Source organism: Daucus carota, chromosome 3, assembly GCF_001625215.2.
Source record: "Daucus carota subsp. sativus chromosome 3, DH1 v3.0, whole genome shotgun sequence".
In the NCBI taxonomy this organism is placed as follows: Eukaryota; Viridiplantae; Streptophyta; class Magnoliopsida; order Apiales; family Apiaceae; genus Daucus; species Daucus carota.
The window spans coordinates 14,177,915-14,201,781 of record NC_030383.2 but is presented as its reverse complement, the minus strand read 5'-3'; the positions used below and the strand labels follow the sequence as shown (position 1 = coordinate 14,201,781).

General features: G+C 33.9%; 2 protein-coding genes across 2 annotated transcripts; one reads left to right on the top strand and one right to left on the bottom strand.

Annotated features, from left to right (window-relative positions):
• The first annotated feature begins 4,787 nt into the window (after positions 1 to 4,787).
• Positions 4,788 to 16,120, top strand: LOC108214196 (4-alpha-glucanotransferase, chloroplastic/amyloplastic). Its single transcript, XM_017386042.2, has 16 exons — positions 4,788 to 5,233; positions 5,997 to 6,047; positions 6,269 to 6,357; positions 6,442 to 6,502; positions 8,936 to 9,014; positions 10,530 to 10,666; positions 10,764 to 10,922; positions 11,010 to 11,086; positions 11,758 to 11,897; positions 11,979 to 12,010; positions 12,099 to 12,173; positions 13,194 to 13,266; positions 13,359 to 13,447; positions 13,729 to 13,773; positions 13,911 to 14,063; positions 15,482 to 16,120. The coding sequence occupies exons 1-16, from the start codon at positions 4,892 to 4,894 to the stop codon at positions 15,584 to 15,586; spliced, it is 1,707 nt and encodes a 568-aa protein (XP_017241531.1). The 5' UTR covers positions 4,788 to 4,891; the 3' UTR covers positions 15,587 to 16,120.
• A 352-nt stretch (positions 16,121 to 16,472) lies between these two features.
• Positions 16,473 to 23,141, bottom strand: LOC108214197 (uncharacterized). The gene is made up of 10 exons (XM_017386043.2): positions 22,887 to 23,141; positions 19,796 to 19,891; positions 19,393 to 19,467; positions 19,027 to 19,095; positions 18,247 to 18,323; positions 17,924 to 18,012; positions 17,525 to 17,654; positions 17,038 to 17,128; positions 16,890 to 16,955; positions 16,473 to 16,777 (listed from the first exon to the last, which is right to left on the bottom strand). The coding sequence occupies exons 1-10, from the start codon at positions 23,025 to 23,027 to the stop codon at positions 16,658 to 16,660; spliced, it is 954 nt and encodes a 317-aa protein (XP_017241532.1). The 5' UTR covers positions 23,028 to 23,141; the 3' UTR covers positions 16,473 to 16,657.
• Between the last annotated feature and the right edge of the window lie 726 nt (positions 23,142 to 23,867).

The following is a 23,867-nucleotide window of genomic DNA, read 5'->3' as shown; positions in this document are numbered from 1 at the left end:
ACTCCTACCAAATAAAGGTGTTTCAGTATCTCAACTTGAGTACTCAAGGGCTATTGGTAGTCTTATGTATGCCATGATAAGCACTAGGCCATATATTGCCTATGCTGTTGGAAAGCTTAGTAGGTACACTAGCAAACCAAGTTCACATCATTGGCAAGCCTTAAGCCGAGTATTTAAGTACTTGAAAGGAACCATGGATTATGGTTTGGCGTATACTGGATTTCCTTCGGTTATTGAAGGTCATTCAGATGCAAGTTGGATTTCCAATGAGGAAGATCATTCTTCCACAAGTGGATGGGTATTCCTTCTTGGGGGAGGTGCTATCTCTTGGTCATCAAAGAAACAGAGTTGCATTACAGACTCAACAATGGAATCTGAATTTGTGGCATTATCAGCTGCTGGTAAAGAAGCTGAATGACTAAGAAATCTGATATATGAAATTCCATTGTGGCCAAAACCTATATCACCCATATCAATAAGGTGTGATAGTCAATCTGCCTTGTCTAATGCTTATAGAGAAGTGTTTAAAGGCACATCTAGACACATAGGTGTTAGACATAGTATGATTCGTGAGCTTATCACTCACGGTGTTATATCAGTGGAGTTTATAAGAACTCAACATAATTTAGCCGATCATCTTACCAAAGGATTGAGTAGAGATCTTGTGCACAAGTCGGCTGTGGGGATGGGATTAAAGTCCGTTTAAAAGTCTCTCATGTTGAGAAACCCAATTCTCACCTAAGATTACATTAGGTGCTGAATTCAATGTGGAAACTTGACATCTAGAGATTGGAACGCATTACAACATCATCCCAAGTTATGTGTTCAGACCTGCAAGATAAGGAGGTTGAAGCCTATCTTCTTAATAGTTTTTTTGAAAAATCGCAGATGCAGGTGCGAGAATAAAAGAACTACCTATTTGAGCATGAAGTTTAGCCGCTTCAAGAAGCTTGGACTTGGCTTTGATATGCTTAAGAAGGATTGGGACACAAGGCTAGTAAAATATAGTGTCAAGTAAGAACATTTGAGAATGTAAAGTTATGTGTATATTATCTTCATGTATTCATTGTGAATAGTAGAGGTTCAATCCATAGCGATACCTTGATATTCGAATATTTGAAATGTGTAATATACTAATGTGAAATTCAATCGTCATGATATTTCATTTATGCATAACTTTGTTATTTGTTGTGATTTTGTTTAGTTAATTATGGATTACACTAAAATGGGGGAGGATTGTTGATTATTTTAGTGTAAATTGTATTAACTAGTTGATCAATGTAATCATAATATTACATCGAACAAGTCAGGAGAGTACGGAGTGTATGCTTAGTTTGAGTTTATTATGATTATTAGTGCTTATGAGGCATGTTCATTAGCATTAGACACATCTATTGGAAAAGAAGTGTCTATTGGCATTAGATTTGTCCATTGACATTAGACACATCTATTGGGATAAGTTGTGGCTATTGTCATTAGACAAGTCTATTTGGATTAAAGATGTGTCTATTGTCAAAAGACACATCTATTGACATCTATATATAGATGTTGCATTGATCATTTCAAGATATATGGTTCATTTGAAATACACAACAAAACACATTCTCTCTTCTTGCAGAATTTCTGATTTTATCCGATTGAATTATTTGGTGAACCACAAATAACTTCAATCTGAAAGTGTTCACACGACTTCAGAAAAATCCAAGTTACTACCAAATTATACAACAATATCCTCATACTGTAATTTGATTTTGTTCATCAACTTGCTGGGATCATGGTCTGGTACTGTAGCACAGAATAACTGTGAGTACATATGTATTTGTCACCCTGGGAAAAATGTTTGCAATTATATAGTTTCTTCAAACAATTTTTGCAAGAACAATTATTTTACGAATTTCCAAACCTAAAATTAAAACTAGAGTACCTGATCACGCTATCTTCAAGACATTTCGTGACTATGTTCAAATAGTGCAGAACAATCAACTATATGCCATGGAATTCCAGGATAAAACAGTCCATGAAATTTTTTCTCGATAATAACTAGGCGTGATCGCTGCTTGCGGTGGAGTATTCCTCTAAAACTTCAAATGATCAGTTGAAAATTCAAATCGCAACCGCACCGCACTAGCATAAAAATTGCATAAATCACGCCACAAAAATGTTGTGCGGAGCGGCTTGTACGGTGTGTATGCTTAAAAATAAATATTTTATATAAAATTAAAAAATAAAATTCAAATATACAATAAGTAAAATTTTTATATAATAAACTTATATTATATTTATCATTTCAGAGATACAACAACTACTTAAATAATACAAACAAAAGTGTAAATATTATAAGAATAATAATGAGTATTAAGAAAGATATTAAAATATAATCATTTCACAAAATTTGGTATAATAGTAATGTGAGATTTATAAAATAATAATTAATTATACTTGAGGAGATTTAACAAATATATACATAAAATAATTATAAATACTATATACATATATAGGGCATTGCTCAAAGAAGAACACCCTTAAAAAAAAACAAAACAAAGAAGAACACTTTAGAATCACATATAGGATCTCATTTAAAACTTGAATTAAATTTTAATTTTAAACTAATTAACCTTTTGTTATGAATAATAATAGTATCCAACATGTTTAACAATAAGTATGGATTAAAAATAACATAATTCTATGTAATATTAATCGCGCAAAAATATATACATGATTTTATTCTGGATTCTACTCTGAATTCTATTATGGATTCTATAATATTTCATATTAATAATTTGGATGAGTTTGGATGTTAGAATTCATATATTATGTTTAAGGGATCTTTTTAAAAATACCCATCTGTAAAATTATTTTTTTAAAAATACTACCATCTTTTTCATTGTTTTTAAAAATACCTTTTCATAAATTTTTTTTTTCAAAAATACGATTTGCAACCTTTGCAACCTCATTTGCAACCTTGGGCGGCGCAGCCGTAAAAGTTGCAAATGAGGTTGCAAAAGTTGCAAATGAGGTTGCAAAAGTTGCAAATGAGGTTGTAAAAGTTGCAAATAAAAATGGGAAGTTGCAACTGTTGCAACTGTTGCAACTGCAATTGCAACTAGTTGCAACTTCATTTGCAACTGCAGTTGCAACTTCATTTGCAACCTCAGTTGCAACTAAATGCAACTGAAAACTATATATAGTTGTAAATGAGGTTGCAAAAGTTGCAAATGAGGTTGCAACTGCAGTTGCAACTTTTGCAACCTCAGTTGCAACTAAATGCAACTGAAAACTGTAAGTAACAACAGATGTTTGGTGTGCCCCTGGCGGGGCCATTAGATTACAATAAAATCAACTGAATGCAACCATATGCAACTGAATACAACCATATGCAACCATATATGCAATTACAAATCCTGATTTCAAGTTCCAGTTTTCAAATGTCATTTTCGACCTCATTTTCGGAATCGATATATATATATATATATATATATATATATATATATATATATATATATATATAGGGAAGTGCTCAAATACAAACTAAGTTAGTGTACAAACTACAAACTCAATATAAGCCCTTGGATGAATCTAATCCAATGGCCCCGCAGGGGCAACCACACACCAGTTAATATACACCCTGTCACACATGATTTGCAGATTCCCCTCCGTTTTTAATTTGAATTTTCCCGTTAATCGGTGAACTTTTTTTGAAATCCGACTTCACTGTATTTTTGTTCATCTCGCAACGATCAATTTCCATACCATATGTGCTATATTTCGATTTGATTTAGAGACTTTTTAATTTTAGTTTGTAGTTTGTACGCTAAGGTGGTTTGTACCAGAGTAAGACCCTATATATATATATATCGATTCCGAAAATGAGGTCGAAAATGACATTTGAAAACTGGAACTTGAAATCAGGTTGCAATACGGCTGGCGCCGCCTGTAGTTGCAAATGAGGTTGCAAAAGTTGCAAACAGTATTTTTGACAAAAAAAATTTATGAAAAGGTATTTTTAAAAATAATTTTGGAAGGTAGTATTTTTGAAAACAATAAAAGAAAAGGTAGGTAGTTTTGTAGATTTCCCTATGTTTAATTGGTGTTTAATTATTAAATTATAATCTTAACAAATCATTTTCTTGGAAAAATGAAGTGTTATGACAGTGTTTTTTGTTGTTTTTTTTAAAGTATTGTGTGTGAAGTGTAACCCATATATAAACATAATTTTATTTGGCAATTCCTAGTATATTTCTATATGTTATAATATTGTGGATTTGTGGTGCGATGCAGTTTGCAAAAAATCCAAACCGCAACCATAACATCAAAATTAGAAACAGCTTTTGGTGCGGTGCTAGAGATTTGGACGGGTTTTTTTTATCACACCTAGCCGCGTTTAAAGAAGAGAAAATTGGTTCCAGGCAGCATTTACACCTTGACGGTGGAGGCAGGAGCTTTGTGGATTTTTTTATTGTTTGGAGTAATTGGGAATTGGGATTGAAGTATTATAGTGGGTGTTTGGCTCCCCTTTTAAGCCGAACTTCTCGACTTATAAGTTAGAAGCACTTATTTCGTATGGTTTGTGTAAGAAGTCAAGAAGCACTTAAAAAAAGTTAGGAATGTTAGCTTTTGTTTCAGGGCTTCTACTTATTTCCCAAACACTTTAATCACTTATAAGTCTTATCTTGTTTCAAACTTCTACTCCACTTATTTATTTTAAGCAATAAGCACTTATTTTAAGCTCACCCAAACGGCCCCATAGTATGTGATGTAATTATATTTGGAGAATGAGATGGGGCCTTGAAGCAATAAACACATGATAATACTACTTCATACTCAGGACTGAGTGACTGACTAATAATTTATTCTCTTCTTCTTCTTCTTGTTATTCTTGTGGAAATCAAGCATGTCAATTCAAGTTTGTTTAACCGGGTTTCATCCTCCCCCAGCTGTAACCGCCAACACTTACTCTTCTCCTAGTATTAGTACTGGTGGCGGTCGGAAACGCACTATGCTCGTGAAATCCTCATCCTCATCCTCATCCTCATTGTCCACGTCCACTCTCCCTCCCGTGGGGCAAAATTTGCCGGATAACTACGCCGAGTGGGTCCCAGTAAGTGATAGGAGAAGAGCTGGGATTCTCCTTCATCCCACGTCTTTTCAAGGTCCCTACTGCATTGGAGATCTCGGGGAAGAGGCTTTTCGCTTTCTTGATTGGCTTCATCTCGCTGGTTGCTCCCTGTGGCAGGCACGTCCCCTTGTTCTAATTTTTCATTTTTTTTTTGACAGATGTTCTAATTTTTCATTGTTTCTTATTCTTCAGTCCCGTTAATCTCGGATTATATTATAAAATATAGTTTTATAATTTATTTTTAAATTATATTTTTTTAATAGAAATTCAAATATTACTCACAAATCTTTAAAATATTGAATTATATTTTACACCCTTGGTCCCAATTCTTTTGTCATTTTTGACTTTTTGTGGTTAAATTGATTCAACTTTGACTGAAATTTACATATATTAAATAATTGAAAAAAATTATAAAAAATATATGACTAGAATCTACATTTATTCTACTTTATTTTTTAATTTTTAGAAATCATGTAAGAATAATTACTCATTACCGGTAAAAGTTTTGTCAATTTGACCGCGAAAAGTCAAACAAGACAAAAGAAGTGGGATGGAGGGAGTATTAAAATATGTGCCGCATTCGTGTCCTTGATGTGTACAATTCAGGGAACGAAGGGAGTAACCGGTGCTCGCTCTTCTCATCTTTTTTACTTTGTCATTCTGGACTCTATAAAATTTAGTTTCCATTTTAATTTTTTTTCTAGATAAAATTTTAATGTTTAAATATTTTTGTAAGAGAAAATTTTAACAATAGATTATGAAATTATATTTTGTTTTATATATATGATTATATGTTAAAATACGGCATTAAATAATGAAAAAGTTGCAAATACGAGAGGATTGTATTTTTCATCTTTCTTTCCTACATCTTATAATGCAGCTTCTTCCCCTCGTACCCCCTGATCAAGAGGGCTCTCCTTATGCTGGCCAGGTCATTTTCTTACTTGCACTTTTACCTCATACCTATTTTGTATTGGAATTCTTTATACTATCAGAGTTTGTATTGCAATTCTGTATACTATCAGCTTAACTCTGCTGCACTGCTTCCTCAACCACCTTTTTTTTTTTTTTTTTGCTAAATTCCTCAACCACCTTTGCTATTTAGTGCTCTAAATTATGTTACATATTCAATTCTTTACTTACATTTTCTAGGATGCAAATTGTGGGAACACCCTTCTAATCTCTCTCCAAGAGCTTGTAAAGGATGGCTTGCTTACACAAGACGAGCTCCCCAAACCACTGTGAGAATTCATTATGTTTATATTCCACGTCTTGATTATTTCTCCATTGCATCTGTGCTTTGTTGTGAATTGCCATCCTTACAGAGAAATGGATCGTGTAAATTACTCTCTTGTCGCTGATATAAAGCATCCTTTGATTGCCAAGGTAAAATGAGAAGACAAATTTAACAAGTTTCATGTACTGCTTTTAGCTTTATTAAACTTCATGCTGTACAAATGGGCATGCACAATTCATTTAATGACTCTAAGTGAAGAGATGAGACTTTTTTTTGGCTGGAATGCTCAGTAATATGATCAGCAAGCTTATTCAAATATTACCCATTTATTCAAGTACCCAGCACATACAATTTCACCTGAAACAATTCTGACTGCTCGGCCACAGTGTACTACTAACACTGCTGGAAGTCTACTGTTACTCAAGATTAGCAGATAAAAAAAAAATCGTAACTATTAATTAACTTCATCAGTTCATCCTAGTACAATATCTGGTCATAGTAGATACGTATAAATCTAGCTTATTTGTCTTACCTTGAATGCTGCTTTCAGAAGCAAGAAGTATAGAGTAGTCGGTAACATGGTTGTCATGTTGATAAGTCGAGGTGAGTCCATGGACCTCCGACTAGATGACTAGTCGAATAGTCGTAACTAGTCGACAAAAAAAATTATACTGAAGAAAGCATAGTGAAGATTAAAGAATGCATAATAAAGAGAGTGAAGAAAAAAATAAGGAACTTTAGCTGTATATTAGATGAGCTAGGTTGTCAATTAAATCAATTATTTAACAAACAGTAAGTTGTCCATTATCTTTCATACAATTATCTTTAATTGTATGATTATTTATTGTTTAGTCTCCTAATTTTTCCTAAAATAGGCCTTTAGGTCTGTATATATACTTGTATATCACTTTTCTTTGAAGATAACATTATTAAGTGACCGAAAAGTATCATACCAGGACTATTATATTCCAAACTCCCCTCAATTGAAAGTTTTTTGTGTCGAGAGCGTATCATGAACGCACATCTTTGGGGCATAAATTTGTCTTTCATGCTCATAATAAATTATGAGAATATTGGGGGCGACAGGGAGTTAATTATTGACTTTAACTAGGTTTTTTTCCGGGTTAAATGGCGTTTTGGTCACTCAACTGACCGGAAACTTGCAATTGGGTCATCCAACTCAAAAAACTTTCAGTCACATCATTATACTCTTAAAAATTTCATTCAGGTCATTGACCGTTACACTCCGTTAAATATTTGACGGAAAGCTGACTAAGCGTCGTGACTTGACTTAAATAAATCCACCGGGATTTTGGTCACTCAACTGACTACAAACTTGCAATCGGGTCATCAAACTCAAAAAACTTTCATTTAGGTCACTTATCATAATATCCGTTAAAAATTGAAAAAAAAAAGAATTAAAAGTGCTGCATGATAACTTTTAATTCTTTTTTTATGTGTGTGTATTTTTATGTGTGTATTTTTTTTCATTTATTAATAAGTTTCGAAATTTTTAAGAGAGAAAAAAAGTGCTGCAATAAAATCAATAGTGCTGCATGATAACTTTTAATTCTTTTTCTTCAATTTTTAACGGATATTATGATAAGTGACCTAAATGAAAGTTTTTTGAGTTTGATGACCCGATTGCAAGTTTGTAGTCAGTTGAGTGACCAAAATGCCGCTTCAGCTGACTGTACATGCCACGGTGGATTTATTTAAGCCAAGTCACGGCGCTTAGTCAGCTTTCCGTCAAATATTTAACGGAGTGTAACGGCCAGTGACCTGAATGAAAATTTTTAAGAGTATAATGACGTGACTGAAAGCTTTTGAGTTGGATGACCCAATTGCAAGTTTCCGGTCAGTTGAGTGACCAAAACGCCATTTAACCCGTTTTTTTCATTAAAAAAGTCAATATTGACCGAGTTTTGAACTAGTCGGATTGACTAGTCGACTACTCGGTCCAATCAACCGAAACACTAACAGTCACCAAGTCGCTACAGTTAGTCAATCGGAAAGTAATGCTCAATCGACTAGTCAACCTACTCGACAACAATTTTGTAATTTAATTATGTACTTGATCTTCTCATATCGGAGCGTCATCTCTTCTATATGAGTTACATAGTGGCCTTTGCTGGAATATAATAACCTAATAATATCTACATGATAGACCTATGTGCTTCTTGAAGTATTTAATCTTTAATTTATTAGATCTTTTGCCTTCATCCCTTTTATGTTGTGGTAGTTAGCTTTGGCACAAATTAAAAAATCAACTTTCTGGTCAATGATGTGCTATTTTTAGCGTATGGTTCATTATGTGGTTTTTCAGTAAGGCAACTACTTATGCCTTTACGTGAATAACTCAAACAATACTATAGTTATATACATATTTCCTTTTCAGCTTGTATTTTTCTAATGTATGCTTGGGCTATGAGGGATATTCTTGTACTATCTACCCTGATCTTCTAGCATAAATGGACATATATACGAGTGTGTGTGTGTATGTGTGTGTGTGTGAATACATTCATCTACATGACCTACAAGGTGCAGAGATGTCGTGCAATTTTTATTTGATTTCTTCTTAGGCTGCGGAGAGACTCACCTTGAGCAATGGAGAACTCAAAACTCAACTTGAAGATTTTCGTAAAGACCCCAATATTGGCAGTAAGATATGTGTATATATAGATATATATTTCTATATGTGTGTATGTTTGTATAGATAAAATATTCAATCTCTTTACTCTTATGAGGGTTGAGATCTGTGTTTACATGTGAAAACTTATTAGTCTTGAGATGGCATTCGACTTTTTTTTTTTTTTTTATCTATTCTCATTGATGACAATGATTAATAGGGTTTTCTATAAACTAATAAATTCAATCAAACTGAACTGTATTTACGAGTTCAGTTTAGTTTTACTATAAACCTATGTTACCCGGACTCTCCATTTTTGTGCCTATACCCGTGTCCACCGGACATGACATGGGTGTGGGTATGGGATCTGTGTCGGATCCTTCTTATTACAACCGGACACCTCACCTTGTAACATCCCATGTCAAAATGAAAACTTAGGTCTTGTTCCAACTTGTTTATAGAGATCAAGATCCATGAATGACTTGTTTCTATGTTGTTCTATTGATTTTATGCTTCAATTTTCAGCATATGTGATTTATGTGCAATAGACACTATTTTTATGAATGTACCATAAATCAGGCTATATTAAGTTTGACTTGCATGGAGCTTAAGTGCCAAGTCCCCGTACCCGAGTCTAATTCCGGATCCACATCCACGAATCCTAATTATCCTAAAACTACGAATCTGACTCTTGGATCTGTACCCGTGTCCGATACCCATACCCGTGTCCGGGTAACTTAGCTATAAACACTTAAATTCAGTTTTAATTGTTTTGTAAAAACAGTTGAGAGGTTGATTTTGATTTTCCATTCTTAAAATGCTAAAATAAATGGAAAACGTTATTATTGTACTTATAAATATATGATCTGTGAGAGAGGTTGACTAATTATTCTGATTCACCCCCCCCCCCCCCCAGCATTTAATATCACATTAACGCGCTTTCTTATATGAAAATGTTGTTACCGTTCAAAAGTCAAACTAACCACAGTTTGTCATAGTTAAAATAGTTCAATTCAGCTTGAATATTGTATAAACCATAAATGTAAGTTTAGTTATAAGTTTCTTCTAAACTTAGCTCCAAAATGTTTTGTGGTCAGCATCATTTACCAAGGGTCTAGATAAATTCATCATATATTTAATGTCAAGTTGATCCTGGGGTGCACTAAATTTGCCCTTATAATTTTGATTTGTGCAACACGGGCTTACCAGTTCACTATTATTTTAATATCTTTTCTATATTGGGCGTTGACTAATAAGTTGGGTGTGCAAACATAAGCAGCAAGTGGTTCTTTCACCAGTCTATACACTAGAACATAAAAAGAAATGAATAGTTCTTTCCTAATGCAAGTAGAGAGCGATTATATTATTTATAAAGAATTCATGCTAATATATTCTTGTATCATTATCCAAATTTTAGTCAAAGGTTTACATTACTTGTGGTAACTAGATTTACAATTTTTATAGCCTTAGGTCCTAAGATCAATTTTCTGCCCCAACCACCCACGAATCTTACTGAAATTGATGCGCATGTATTTATAAAAATGTAGGTTGGCTCGAGGATGCAGCAATGTTTGCTGCAATTGATGACTCTCTCAAGACCATGAGTTGGTATGATTGGCCCGAACCTCTGAAAAATCGCCATCTTGCAGCTTTGGAAGAAATTTACCGAAGCAAAAAAGACTATGTAAGATCTGTCTGAACTTTGAGCGGGTCAAAGAGATCATGTTGTATTGTAGAATTTGCGCCTTTGTGGACATAAAGTAACAGCTTCACTTTTTCAGATCAATATATTCATTGCACAACAGTTTCTATTTCAACGACAATGGCAAAAAGTTCGTGATTATGCAAGGGGTAAAGGAATAAGTATAATGGGTGACATGCCCATATATGTTGGTTATCACAGTGCAGATGTGTGGGCTAACAAGAAATCTTTTTCACTGGTCAGTAGCTAAAAAGACTTCTTACCATCTGTATCTGTTAATGAAACATTGACTAGTACGACGGTCTAGTAACTGTTTGTCTGACAGAACAAAAGAGGTTTTCCACTTCTTGTTAGTGGTGTACCTCCAGACGCCTTCAGTGAAACTGGTCAGCTCTGGGGAAGGTATATGCATCTGAATGTTTGTTCTATATATGCATTTTTGTATTTGGATTCAAATTGCAGTTTACGCATATAAAATTTACTAAGTTTACTCTGATGCATTTCAGTACATGTCACAAGGATAGGCTGCTAGTCTATCATTGTATCATGATCTATAGATATAGGATCAATGAGAAGAATGTGAAGGACAGTTTTTTATTCTTTTGTCAAGATACGGTTGTTAATTCAAAGATCTGGATATCCTGGATTATAGATGACCAAATTCATACATTGACTAAAAAAACATGGTTCATTCTACACTAATTGGACTTCTTAAAGTAATTACATGCTACTTTGCATCATTTTTTGACACACTACTTTCACGTGCATTTTTTACCAGGAAATTGTAATTTTGTGTCTAGACCTAGGCTAGTAAAAACAGACAGGCATATTTAGAGCCTATTTTCTTAACAAAGTTATGTACTGTGATTGGGTCCTCTTTATTACCTGAAGCTAAATTGTTTTTTCTCACTCATAACTTTTTATATTTCCTCTAATTACCATATAGCTGTAGGTCAGATTGTCATCACATTATGAATCTGTATAAATTAGTATTTATTATTATGATTTTTATCTCGGATCAATTCTTTTTAATCTATTATATCCCTTAATAAATTTTCTCTTTCCAATAAAAGCCCATTATACGATTGGAAAGCCATGGAGAAAGATGGATTTTCCTGGTGGATACACCGTTTGAGACGTGCACAAGATCTGTTTGATGAATTCAGGATAGATCATTTTAGAGGGTTTGCTGGTTATTGGGCTGTTCCTTCTGGTTAGTCCCTATTTAATTAGTATTATCAACTTCATGACACATTATAATCGTGAACAATAAAATTATTTTTCCCGCATGCAGAAGCAAAAATTGCGACAGTTGGGAAATGGAAGGTCAGATACTATCCTTCTGGAAGAAATTAATAATTTTCAATACTACACATGCCATGACTTAGTTCTGATGAGCTTCGTTTGCCGATAGGTTGGACCAGGAAAGTCTTTGTTTCATGCCATATTCAAAGATGTTGGCCAGATCAATATAGTAGCAGAAGATTTGGTAAAGCCTTTTAAACTGGATCAGATGACACTTTTTGCTTTTACTTCAATATTTTAAAACCTTTGTTGCATGCTATTGGCCTCACTCAGCCCAAAAGCTAGTTTTTTTATCACCTTTCACAACCGATTTGGGATGAGCACACAATCTCTACATCCATACATCCGGCATGTCACCTGCCAAGAATAGCTCATTTACCATGTCACGTGGCTTCCTGAGGCCCACTGGGAGCCCACAAAGAGATTAGAGATGGTTGTAACTGGACTCTGTTGGGTGTTATTGGGCCGCTCTTGATGGGGTATGGGGCTGATTAGGGTCTGGATAATACTCCTCTCGCAAGAGAAAGTGAAAACAACCCATGTATTAATCCAATCATAAAACTCCACCCTATTACATAGTATTAGATCCTATATATAAGAAACTTCGCCTAGTATTCTTATCAAATTTAAATACTAAGGGATAATGTATCCTAGTTATATAATGATAATAACTAATAATCTACTTCTAGAATATTTTATTGGGCTTCCAAAGCCTTCTATATTGCTGTCAAATACTTTCTTTGGGCTCTAAATATTAAAAGATAATGTATCCTAGTTATATAATAATAATAACTAATAATCTACTTCTAGAATATTATATTGGGCTTCCAAAGCCTCTATACTACTGCCAAACATTTAATGACTGTCCTACATCACCTCTCAAACCCAGAAGCTAGCTCACTGGTGAGAATTTCACTCTCAACACTATGCTCATCCACAATTGATGTGGGATAATCTTCACCCAACACCTCAAGGTTTTGGGATATGTGACAAATTCTTCACAAAAACATTCTCAAACTGAGTATGAATTTCTAGATTTGTGCAGATATTTAGAGGGTGTTGCCTTCTGATTTGTCTGCCTTGGCTACCTAAAATGCTTTTAAATTGATGTAGCTATCTTATGGAAAATCATGCATCATATTGAGAGTACTGATCTTTGTTACATAAAGAGATATTTGAGCTGTTATATGCTTTTCCTCGTCAGGGAGTCATCACAGAGGATGTAGTTCAGCTTAGGAAGTCAATTGGGGCACCTGGAATGGCTGTCCTGCAGTTTGGTATCAATAATTTTTTGCCTGATATAAACAGATCATTCTATACATGCTTTAATGTGTATACACTAAATCTTGAATTCATCCTTGTGCTTTAGGTTTTGGAAGTGATGCAAAAAACCCTCACTTGCCTCATAATCACGAACCCAATCAAGTTGTCTACACTGGGACTCATGATAATGACACGGTACGTTGTTTATGCCTTCTCATCTGTTATAGGATTCAGAAGGTAGATGTCTTAACAAGAGGGTATAATGTACTATTACATATATTTAAATTGACTTAAAAAAATGTGTTCTGCGCCAAAAATACGAAATATTGCAGTTACCAAATTTAGGTGGAAGCTGGACATCGCATACCAAATAAAAATTGCCCAAACTCATGGTTTCATAATTATGCTTTTTCAAGTCGAAGTAATAAATTTGTTTTATTGCTAAAATCACTGTCTAATACTTGTTTATAATGTAGGTACGAGGATGGTGGGATCATTTGCAGCAAGAAGAGCAATCCAGTGTTAGTGATTTTTCGGAGTAGATTACAAAAAAGAAAAGAAAAAAGAAGTGATTATAAAGTTTAAGTGCTTTACTTTTGCGCGTGCCTAGCATCACTGTAAATTTCCTCCTTTTTAGTCAATATATCTGCATTTTCAGGTACTTAGGTATCTATCCATTTCTGAAGAAGATGATATCTCATGGGCTTTAATACAGGCAGCACTTGCCTCTGTTGCTCGGACATCGATCATCCCTATTCAAGACATTCTAGGGCTTGGGAGTTCTGCTAGGATGAATATTCCAGCTACTCAGGTAAAGAAATTATTATTATTATTATTGCAGACAGAAACGTCAAAAGTGCGCATTTTACCAAGTCACTATTTTTCAAACATGCTTGGGGTTATTTGCACAGTTATACTTATTTATACACACGTTTCCCATATGCAAAATAAGACTAATCCTTTACAGAGTCTGTTTGTTATTGTTACCGTCTGATGACACCATATTGTAATCGGGTTAATTGCCAAAATATTGCAAGCTTAATATTAGAGTAGATCTCTTCTGTTAGAACTGAAAGAGTATATCTAGAATGCATTATCATTCTCGTTTTGGTCCTGAGTTTCTTACAACATGAAGAGATCTGCATGTGTCCCTAAAATTCTATATAGGGGCAGAGCATAGAGACTCCTAGTCTGGTCCGTATATGTAACAAAAAATGGGCTCTTTCTAATTTTGGACATGGATACCTTTAATTTAACTTCCACAATATCCTTATAATCACTCCTATTATATTGTTCATCTTTAGAAGTATTTTCGAGCAACAGAATCACAATTAGAAATGAAGAGAGAAAGAGAGTACTTGAATAGTTTATCATAAAGTATAACTTTGGAGTAACTTAGAAGAGGGAGTAGAGCCCTCTAAAATAAAGAGTGAAGGGAATCTCTCAGTGATATGATTGAGAAGCCACTAAGAGCCCTTGGAGCAGCACTTTTACTCTTCCTCCTCAAATTTTAACTTAGGAGTCTAAATTAGGAGTCTCTTGGACAAACAAGTATATGATCAAGAGAAACAAGCATATGGATCACTCGCTATGTACAAGTAGTCTTCTAATCAATGGCTTGGGCAGTACATAGGCAGAAACTGGAGTTTTGAGTCACTCTATAACTACTACAGGAAAAATTTGTTTATTAGGCAGGTCCCTGGGTGGGTTGGGATCTGCCAAAGCAGATGTGACATTTTTCCAAACGTCTGTGTTAGTGTACTCGGTTTATTTTAATATACTTATATATTGGTGATATGGATATTATGGCTTAGGTTATGTTGTTGGCATTGTACAATTAGATTTAGATAAATTTGAAATATATGTTTCTATTAAAGTTGTATATAATTTTGAAATAAGATTTGCCTTGTGGTAGCCTGCCTAATTGTTTTGGCACCTCACTTCATTACCCAGCTGAGCGTAGTGTCTTTTAGAATATTGCTTACAAGATGATGTAGTTAACATCTGGAGTGTTGGACTTCTATTTATGCCCAATTATTTGTAAATAGTGGGCAACTGACAACTGTCACAACTCCAGTAGGGTATGTTGTTACACACTAGTGGAATAAATGATTTTTGATGCTAACTATTTGTTGTGGATATAGTTTGGAACAACAAAAATTTCTTTAAGGGAAATTTCTCAATAATGGAATAAATGCTTTCAATGGTAACTAATTGTGGTGGTTATAGTTTGGAAACTGGGGTTGGAGGATGCCTACTACAAAGAGCTTTGACAAAATGAATAACGAGGCAAAGAAATTGAGGGACTTACTTTCTACGTATGGACGATTATGAGAGCTATGTATGTCCACCAACTTCTCAAAGCTTCTGGAAACGAATGCCACACCTTCTCGGCTTTGAATGGGGAACTTGGATTAGAGGATTCAATGTGCACAAAAGAAGCTAATTAATATGCTGCTGTTATATGGATTTGTGATGATGTTACACAGAACAATACTCAGTGCTATCAGAATTTTGTCTGATGGGTTAGTTTTGTTCTATGGAACCTTGAATCAGCAGACATGGGGTTTTAATGATCTTCAAGTTCGGCTAAATAAATGAAAAGAATTGAAGTGTGTTAAAATTGTAACATGTATGTGATCTAGTTCATTGGAAAAAAAGGATATGATGAATGCAAATAAATGCTTAGCTTTGAGTTGAGCACAACCTTTGCTGTCTGTACTTTGTTCTCTTAATACATACTTCATGAACTATTATTAGACTTTTTTTTTTGTACATCCGCTGAGTTGAGCACAACCTTTGCTCTATGTTGAGTACAGTACAATGTCTTTTATATATTAATTAATATACTAGCCTCTAATTTGTGCTTCGGCAATGGTTCGAAATTTATTATTTATAATTTAATTTTTAACATTATTTTATTATTTGTTTACTGTTGTTGCATTTGATAATTTTTTGCATGGCCAATTTTTTGATGATGATTTAAAGTTTGATTAAATCATAATATATTTATTAGTCCTGTTTCAGGTGCTTTTGGAAATCAAAATCAGGGTTTTCCTATTTTCAGATATTGAAATTTTATTGTCTAAAGATGTTTTTCATGTTTTCTTTGATTAATGAAGGAAATTTCTCAATATAGAACATATTTTTGTGGAGAGTATATTCTGGCGGATGTACATCTTGACAGCACAAAAAACAATCATTGATGTACATCTTGACAGCACAAAAAACAATCATTCTCATGCATTTTAAGAAGTCTTTGCACAAGATATTAAGTATTAAGTAGTTCGCAGGTCGTTTTTTTATGACTGGGGAAAAAAAAAAAGCTGTACAAGTTGATCATTTTCCTGTAAATTCTGGTGTAATCTATATCATTTGTAAAATGTGCTCCACGAAACTGTAAGTTTATGCAGCTTTCTCAATTGCTTCAATGCACTCCAAAACGGTTGCTTTATTTGACATTGCTGCCATTAGGGCTTCATGTCGTGTCGTGTTGGTCTTTAAGAGAGATGCAGCAAGGAGAACCTGCACGTAGTATGATTCGTTGTCAGTATATTAGTGTAGTAGAAACAAGAAAGTCGAAACCTCTTTTGTTGCAAAATTCTGTAGAGAATTATAAACGAAGAGAGTAACATACTGCCCATCTTGTTAGATTTTGTTGTTGATCTTTGGTAATTGTTGGCTTGCTCCTGTTAATAAATCTCTGAAGAAGAAAAAAATTCACCTATGTTTACTAATCACAACTTCTATAGAGCTGAGAATATAATTTGATGGTATTCACAAACCTGAAGAGTAAAAAGATCAACAGATTGGCCAACCACTTTATCATATTTGAGACCTTCTGCTGCTAATCCAGCCATGGCTACAACTGCCAATCTGGGAACAAATGTCAATCTATATTATTCATGTATTCTTGATGTTCAACTTTCTAAACTCAATTGACCATCTTTGGCCTTGCAGTTTCACAGACTCCAATGAGTCGCAGCTAAATCTTCTTCTCGTTTTTCTCACATAATTACCAGACTTAGACATGAGAGACTGATGTTATTCAGAAAACCTCTCCTCATGTAAGGAATTATAAGATTTAAAAAATAAAATTAGTGTAAGCTACACAACTCGGGAACTAAACAATTTAGATTAGACACCAGCTTTACACTTGCAAAGAGGCACGGACACAGGGATCAGAGTACTCTAGAAGATAGAGGGTTAAGCTTCAGGTAAATAACATTAGGCAATCTATAATTTAGAATTTCAAGGAATGGCGATAAATACCTGTCCAGCTCCTTTGCATCAAGCTGCCCGCTATATATCACTTTCTCCAGTCGTTTGTCAGTCAGATTGACGTTCTCTTTCCCAATATCCAATGAATATCCAAGTATCGGAAGGCCAAGCAAATAGGCAACTACCGAAATTCAACCAGTTGTACAAAGAACACATGTCAGCATATCTTGTAATTTCAAGTAATTGATTATGCATGAGTGTCAGTCTATCAAACTTTTGGGGATTTGATAGGATTAGCACACAAAATTATCACAAATGCAGAATTTTATTAGGTGTAACAGCATCTGACATCTTATTGTTAATAAAAAAAGATAGTGTGATTGTGTGATGAGATGTTTACATGGTGCATTTTGTTGTTCGTGATATCAGTGAAATTTTCAAAGAGAGCACCTAAAAAGTGAGCAGCTTCATGTCTAGCTATTCTGTCCTGATAATCAGGAAAAAATGTTGAAAATCCCCCAATGGCAGCCTGAAGAAGCCTACAAAGAAAGCATGCAAAATTTATCTCTAATCGAGGTTTCATGAGTTAGCTCTAATCGAGGTTTCATGAGATACTTGGTTAGTCCTTGTTTAGCTTTTACAACCATTCAATCTTGGAAGGACTTGGTAGTCCGCAGAATTAAACATTTAATCTCAAAGAAAACTTCAAAACACACCGCACTAATACAACAGCTTAAGATGCTGTATGCTGATGTATGTTAGATTTGACTTACCCAGGGTTGGTGCTTCCAACAGCCAAAACTACTAACGATATACTCCCAATCAAATAAGGCACAAAGAATCCCCAATCCTGTTAGATGAAAATTTATATACTAGTCAGTGTTGGAACAAGTATGTGTAGCAAGCATAATTAATAGGTGCAAGTTTAGATGGAACAAACAAAATAAAGATTAAAAATTAAATAATTCATGACGAGAATCTCTGGTTTGCATAAGCTCATTTACACTTCAGGATTGTAATATGTGTAACACGGATAACTACGACATGACACTTGCATTCTAGATGGTACACACAAAACATTAGATAAGAATAAAACATGACAAGAATGTTCACAGACACTTATTTGCTGAGTTTTTTTTATACAAGAAAACAATGATTTTCAGTAAGGGAGGTGAGAGTGTAATATAAAGTCATTTGCCTAGAGTCAGCTTGCTGGTTGCATATAAAATTAAGCTTTTGGGGGTTTGATTTATCTGCTAAACGTTTATCAGATGTGTAAGTTAGCTGACGGACCTGTATTCCAGCAATTACATTAGACATAACATGAAGGCAATGTAATAAATGCATGAGAGCTTATAAAGGAAGTGCAGACAGAGAAGAGATCGTATACATATACTGATCAGTATGGTGGGGGGCTTGGATTGCATATTTGCATTAATATGGTGATATTATATTTAATTTAATTTTTAATGGGTAACCATATTTTAATACAAGATAGTATAATTTACTCCATAAAAAATGTGTATGTACCGAGGATACGAATATGAAGTTACCCCTGGAAGTTGGCCAGCAAGAGTACCTAAAGCCCCTGTTGTTCCCACTACTGTGGTAAGAAAAGCAGCCTGCATCACTGCAGAAAATTAATGAAATAAAAGATACTGAGGAACTAAGTACTGAAGACAACAGCAGAAGAAAATCTAGAACACTTAATACACCAAAGTGAACATTTAGTTAAACCTTAGACGAGGTTCAAACTTTAGCAGATGAACTAATGACCAAACTCATCTAGTAACACAACTTGAGGACTCATCTAGTAACACAACTTGAGGGCTGGTTTTCAGACCAGCCAAAGAACAGAAATCTTAATATTGCTTTAATGATCCTAAATATTACGTAGAATAATTGAATGCTAAACTTACATCATTTCTAACACTTGGGATTGCAAGGTTCTCCGCATTCTTGATTCCAAGAGTTGTCAGCTCACGTAGAAAAGTCTGAGCATACGAGTAAATTAGCTGTGAGTTTACTGTTCCCTACCCATACATTTAATAAAGATTTGAGACTCAAGATAAATGTCAATACAACTATTAATGTGATTATTCCAACTATATTGTGTATCATCCATGTAATGATCATCGTGAGGATCGTCAGTCTTAGATCCATTATTTAGATAACTCAAATTCCAATAACTATAAAAAGCAACCTTTATGGAACTCAATTTGCAAACAAGCAGATACAATTTATTGTACATGTATGCACAGGTTTGTGACTCTAATAACTGCGTGGAAGTTGCTCAATACACCACACTTCGAGGATACTAACCGTACGACGGGAGATGTTTGGTTGAGAGGCCCACTGCTTTGCCCAACCTGCTTCCCTCAGCTGATCTAATGCTTCTTTCACTGCATCACTATCTTTCTGCACCAGAGGGGAAGCTACATTAACACAGCTCATTGCCATGCTGAAGCTGAAATGGTTTATTCGTTTAATTTTGTAAGCATTCTCAGCTTCAAACTTGAATTATGTCTATTTGTGATTTCATCAAGTCGAGTTGGCCCAATAGTTAAGTGTCCAACTCATGACCAAATGGCTTGGTTTTACTATTTTATCAGGGGCTCATATTTTAGAACTCAAGGAGGTTGCGCATGTCCGTTAACATATAATATTACTAGAGAATATGTGAAAATTTTCCTCCATTGTATTAGTTCCCTTATTATCATTTACATGTGCCTAAATAATTTTCCAAACATGTTTGGTGAGAATTTTTCCTCTCTCTTTATCCCTCATTGGCCTCTACTGGCATGGCCTTGGTGAACTTCTTGATTGGCCTCCAGTGGTATTAGTCCTGGTGAACTTCTTGATTGGTCTCTAGCAGCATTGGCCTTTGTGAACTTCTTGACTGGCCTTTAGTGGGACCGTCTTACCATCCCATGAGTATGGTCTTTAAGGATTGTTTTTTTTAGTAGTGTACACTTTAATGGGATTGGCTCCTGGTGGTTGTTTTGTTGGTTGCGATTAGCATAGATTTGGATATCGTGTTCTTAACTTTTTCTCATTCAGATTGATTGAATTTTCTTAATGGGTGTGGTTTTATATTTTACTCAAAATTGTTGGATTGTAAATATTTCCTACCATAAATCAACAAAAAATAAAAAAATACATGCCGTACTTTAAGACTTTCTAATGAATATAATTGTGCTATATGAGCATCTCCAACCCACCATAATCCTTACTTATGTTTTTATTATACCACCTACATGATTTCAGAGATTTCACACAAAACACCACCTCCAACTACAATCATCCTTATCTGAAAATTTATCCTGAAATTAAATGCCTCAATGTACCAAATACAGGTAATTCGAAATTTTGAGTGAGATACAATGGATCCTATACAGGAGGATATAGATTGACAAGACTAGTTTCTTTTATCAAGTTATATTAGTTAAATATACACACACACAGGGTCCGAGTCATGATACTCACTTTTTATAACAATCTTTCCGCTGTATTTTATAACTGAAAGACACAACACCTGTTTTTTTATGTGGCGATAACATGGTTTAGACACTCATTTTAGGATTTTGGTCTTTCCGTTAGAAACATGGATAATTGTTGATAACAATCACTTTTACATATATATGGTTGTACTATTCAAAGAAAGCTTAAAAAAACAAAGAACACTATCATAATATTTCATTTTTCATAAAATATAATTTATAAAGACTATAGTAACATAGTTAAACACCAATTAAACTTAATAGTATATGAATTCTAACATCCAATCTCACCCAAATTATCAATACAAAAGAATCTATAACAGAATCTTAATAGAATCATATATAAATATTCAAGGTGATGAATTTTAAATAGAATCATGTTATTTTTAATCCATATTTATTGTTAAACATGCTGTATAATATTATTATTGATAATGACAGATTAGTTAGCTTAAAATTAAAATTTAATTTAAATTTTAGTTGAGATTATACACTCAACTTCATATCGTTCTTCTTTTTAAAGGTGTTCTTTGTTGAGTAAGAGCATCTCCAACGGCGTTAGCTATAATCATTGGCTAAATGAGACCTGTAGGACATTATGTAAAATTTGCTGAACCTGTAAGACATTTTGCTTCAATGGTATTGGCTATATTCGTTGGCTATAATTTAAAAATAGTATGTTATTAATATTTTAGATTGTTAAAATAGAATATATCAGTTCACTATGGTAATAAATGATATGTAATCTTCTTACAAATTTCTTACAAACCTGTAGAGGTTCGACAAATTTAGCCATCCATAAGAGGTTGGCTAAAATTATGGACAACAGCTCGGTATGGTTAGAGTAAGAGCATCTCCAACGGTGTTGGCTATATTTGTTGGCTAAATTGGACCTGTATGACATTATGTAAAATTTAGTGAACCTGTAAGACATTTTGCTTCAATGGTATTGGCTATACTGGTCGGCTATAATTTAAAAATAGTATGTTATTAATATTTTAAATTGTTAAAATAGAATATATCAGTTCAATATGGTAATAAATGATGTGTAATCTTCCTACAGATTTCTTACAGACCTGTAGAGGTTCGACAAATATAGCCATCCATAGGAGGTTGGCTAAAATTATAGACAACAGATTAGTGTGGTTGGAGTGCTATTTTTTCAGGACGTTGGCTATATTTTTTAATTTTGGAATGCCAACTCATTTTTTAGCCAAAGGTTTTGTATGGTTGGAGATGCTCTAAAAGCATCTCCAATGGCGTTGGCTATAATCGTTGGCTAAATTGGACCTGTAAGACATTATGTAAAATTTGCTGAACCTGTAAGACATTTTACTTCAACGGTACTTGCTATATTGGTTGGCTATAATTTAAAAATAGTATGTTATTAATATTTTAAATTGTTAAAATAGAATATATCAATTCAATATGGTAATAAATGATGTACAATCTTCCTACAGATTTTCTTACAGACCTGTAGAGGTTCGACAAATTTAGCCATCCATAAGAGGTTGGCTAAATTTATAGACAACAGGTGAGCATGGTTGGAGTTAAGTTTTTGGAGCTGTTGGCTAAATTTTTTTATTGTAAGTATGCCAACTCACCTTTTAGCCAAGGGCTTTAGATGGTTGGAGATGCTCTAAGAGTTTTTTGAGCTGTTGGCGAAAACATTTTATTTTTAGTATGTGAACCCATTTTTTAGCTACTTTTAGCTAAGGGCTTAGCTACTTTTAGCTAAAGGCTTCCGGTAGTTGGAGATGCTCTAATGGTACAATCCATATAATAAAAACTAATTAAGAGTAAACTGTTTCAGGTTGCAAAATCAAAAAAAGAAATTAAGTGACATAAATCTAAGCCTATTTCTATATTTGGAACCTGCATACATTCGATGGAAATTAAAAAAGATACAAAACCTGGGCAATGGCGGAATCCAGAGGTGTAAGATCGACGTTGGGAGGAGCTGAAGAAGAAGCAGCAGCAGCTTTGATTAACGTCCGTTTCGGATAACTCTGACTCATGCACGCCCCGACGATCGGAAAGTAAAGGGACGCCATTAACGTTTTATGGCTAGAGAACAAGGAAAGGCGTTTCTTTGTTTTGTATGGCCCGGGGATGAAACATACTCTAATAGATAAGCTGATAAGATGGCTTTGCTAGGCGGGAGTCTGTTTATCATTTACCCTTATCCCCTGCTTTCGGCTTTCTGCAAAAAATATCATTTTTTATAATATATGATTATTTGCTAGTTTAACAATACTAGTTTACTAGCTAAGAACCCGTACAATGCACGGATGGTTATAATATTTGCTATTTTATCGTATTTATATTAACTTAAACTAATATTATTGTGACAATAAAATTATGATAGAATAATATGATTAAATAATTTTTTTATTTAACAGATGATAATTTTTTTTATTTAACAGATGATAAATTTTTAATAGTTAATTTCGTCAAATGGCTAATTAAAAATTAGGTTGAACATATATATTTTACATAAAATACGTTTTTTTTTCATGTTATAATTTATGGAGATCTATAAAATCAGATATAAATCAACCGATCAATCTTTTAATATTTCGTTATTGATAATTAATAATATAGTATGAAACATATTAAGTTAAAAAGACGCTTAAAACCAGATACCGACTCGTCATACTAACCTAAATGTTTTGGTTTAATAGATAATAAAAAATATATTATAACATGTTATAAATTGAGGAGGTTCGTGGGTCGAATACCAACCGGCTCACCGAACTCGACTGACCTACCGACTAATTGAAATTTTCATATTTCGGATTTAACAGTATAATAGTATGTTATAGATTTATAATATTACTATGTTTCTCGATATTATTTTAAATGATGGAGTTTTTTCAGTTAGAAAATATATA

What these genes read in the sequence shown, in the direction of transcription:
- LOC108214197 (XM_017386043.2), bottom strand. Translation starts at nt 23,027, where the DNA reads ATGGCGTCCCTTTACTTTCCGATCGTCGGGGCGTGCATGAGTCAGAGT. An exon ending in TTGCTGGCCAACTTCCAGGG is followed by an intron (nt 18,324 to 19,026) that starts GTAACTTCATAT and finishes TTCATCTAACAG; the next exon opens with GATTGGGGATTCTTTGTGCC. An exon ending in GTTGGAAGCACCAACCCTGG is followed by an intron (nt 18,013 to 18,246) that starts GTAAGTCAAATC and finishes CTTTCTTTGTAG; the next exon opens with GCTTCTTCAGGCTGCCATTG.
- LOC108214196 (XM_017386042.2), top strand. Translation starts at nt 4,892, where the DNA reads ATGTCAATTCAAGTTTGTTTAACCGGGTTTCATCCTCCCCCAGCTGTA. An exon ending in ACTGGTCAGCTCTGGGGAAG is followed by an intron (nt 11,087 to 11,757) that starts GTATATGCATCT and finishes TTCCAATAAAAG; the next exon opens with CCCATTATACGATTGGAAAG. An exon ending in ATATAGTAGCAGAAGATTTG is followed by an intron (nt 12,174 to 13,193) that starts GTAAAGCCTTTT and finishes TTTCCTCGTCAG; the next exon opens with GGAGTCATCACAGAGGATGT.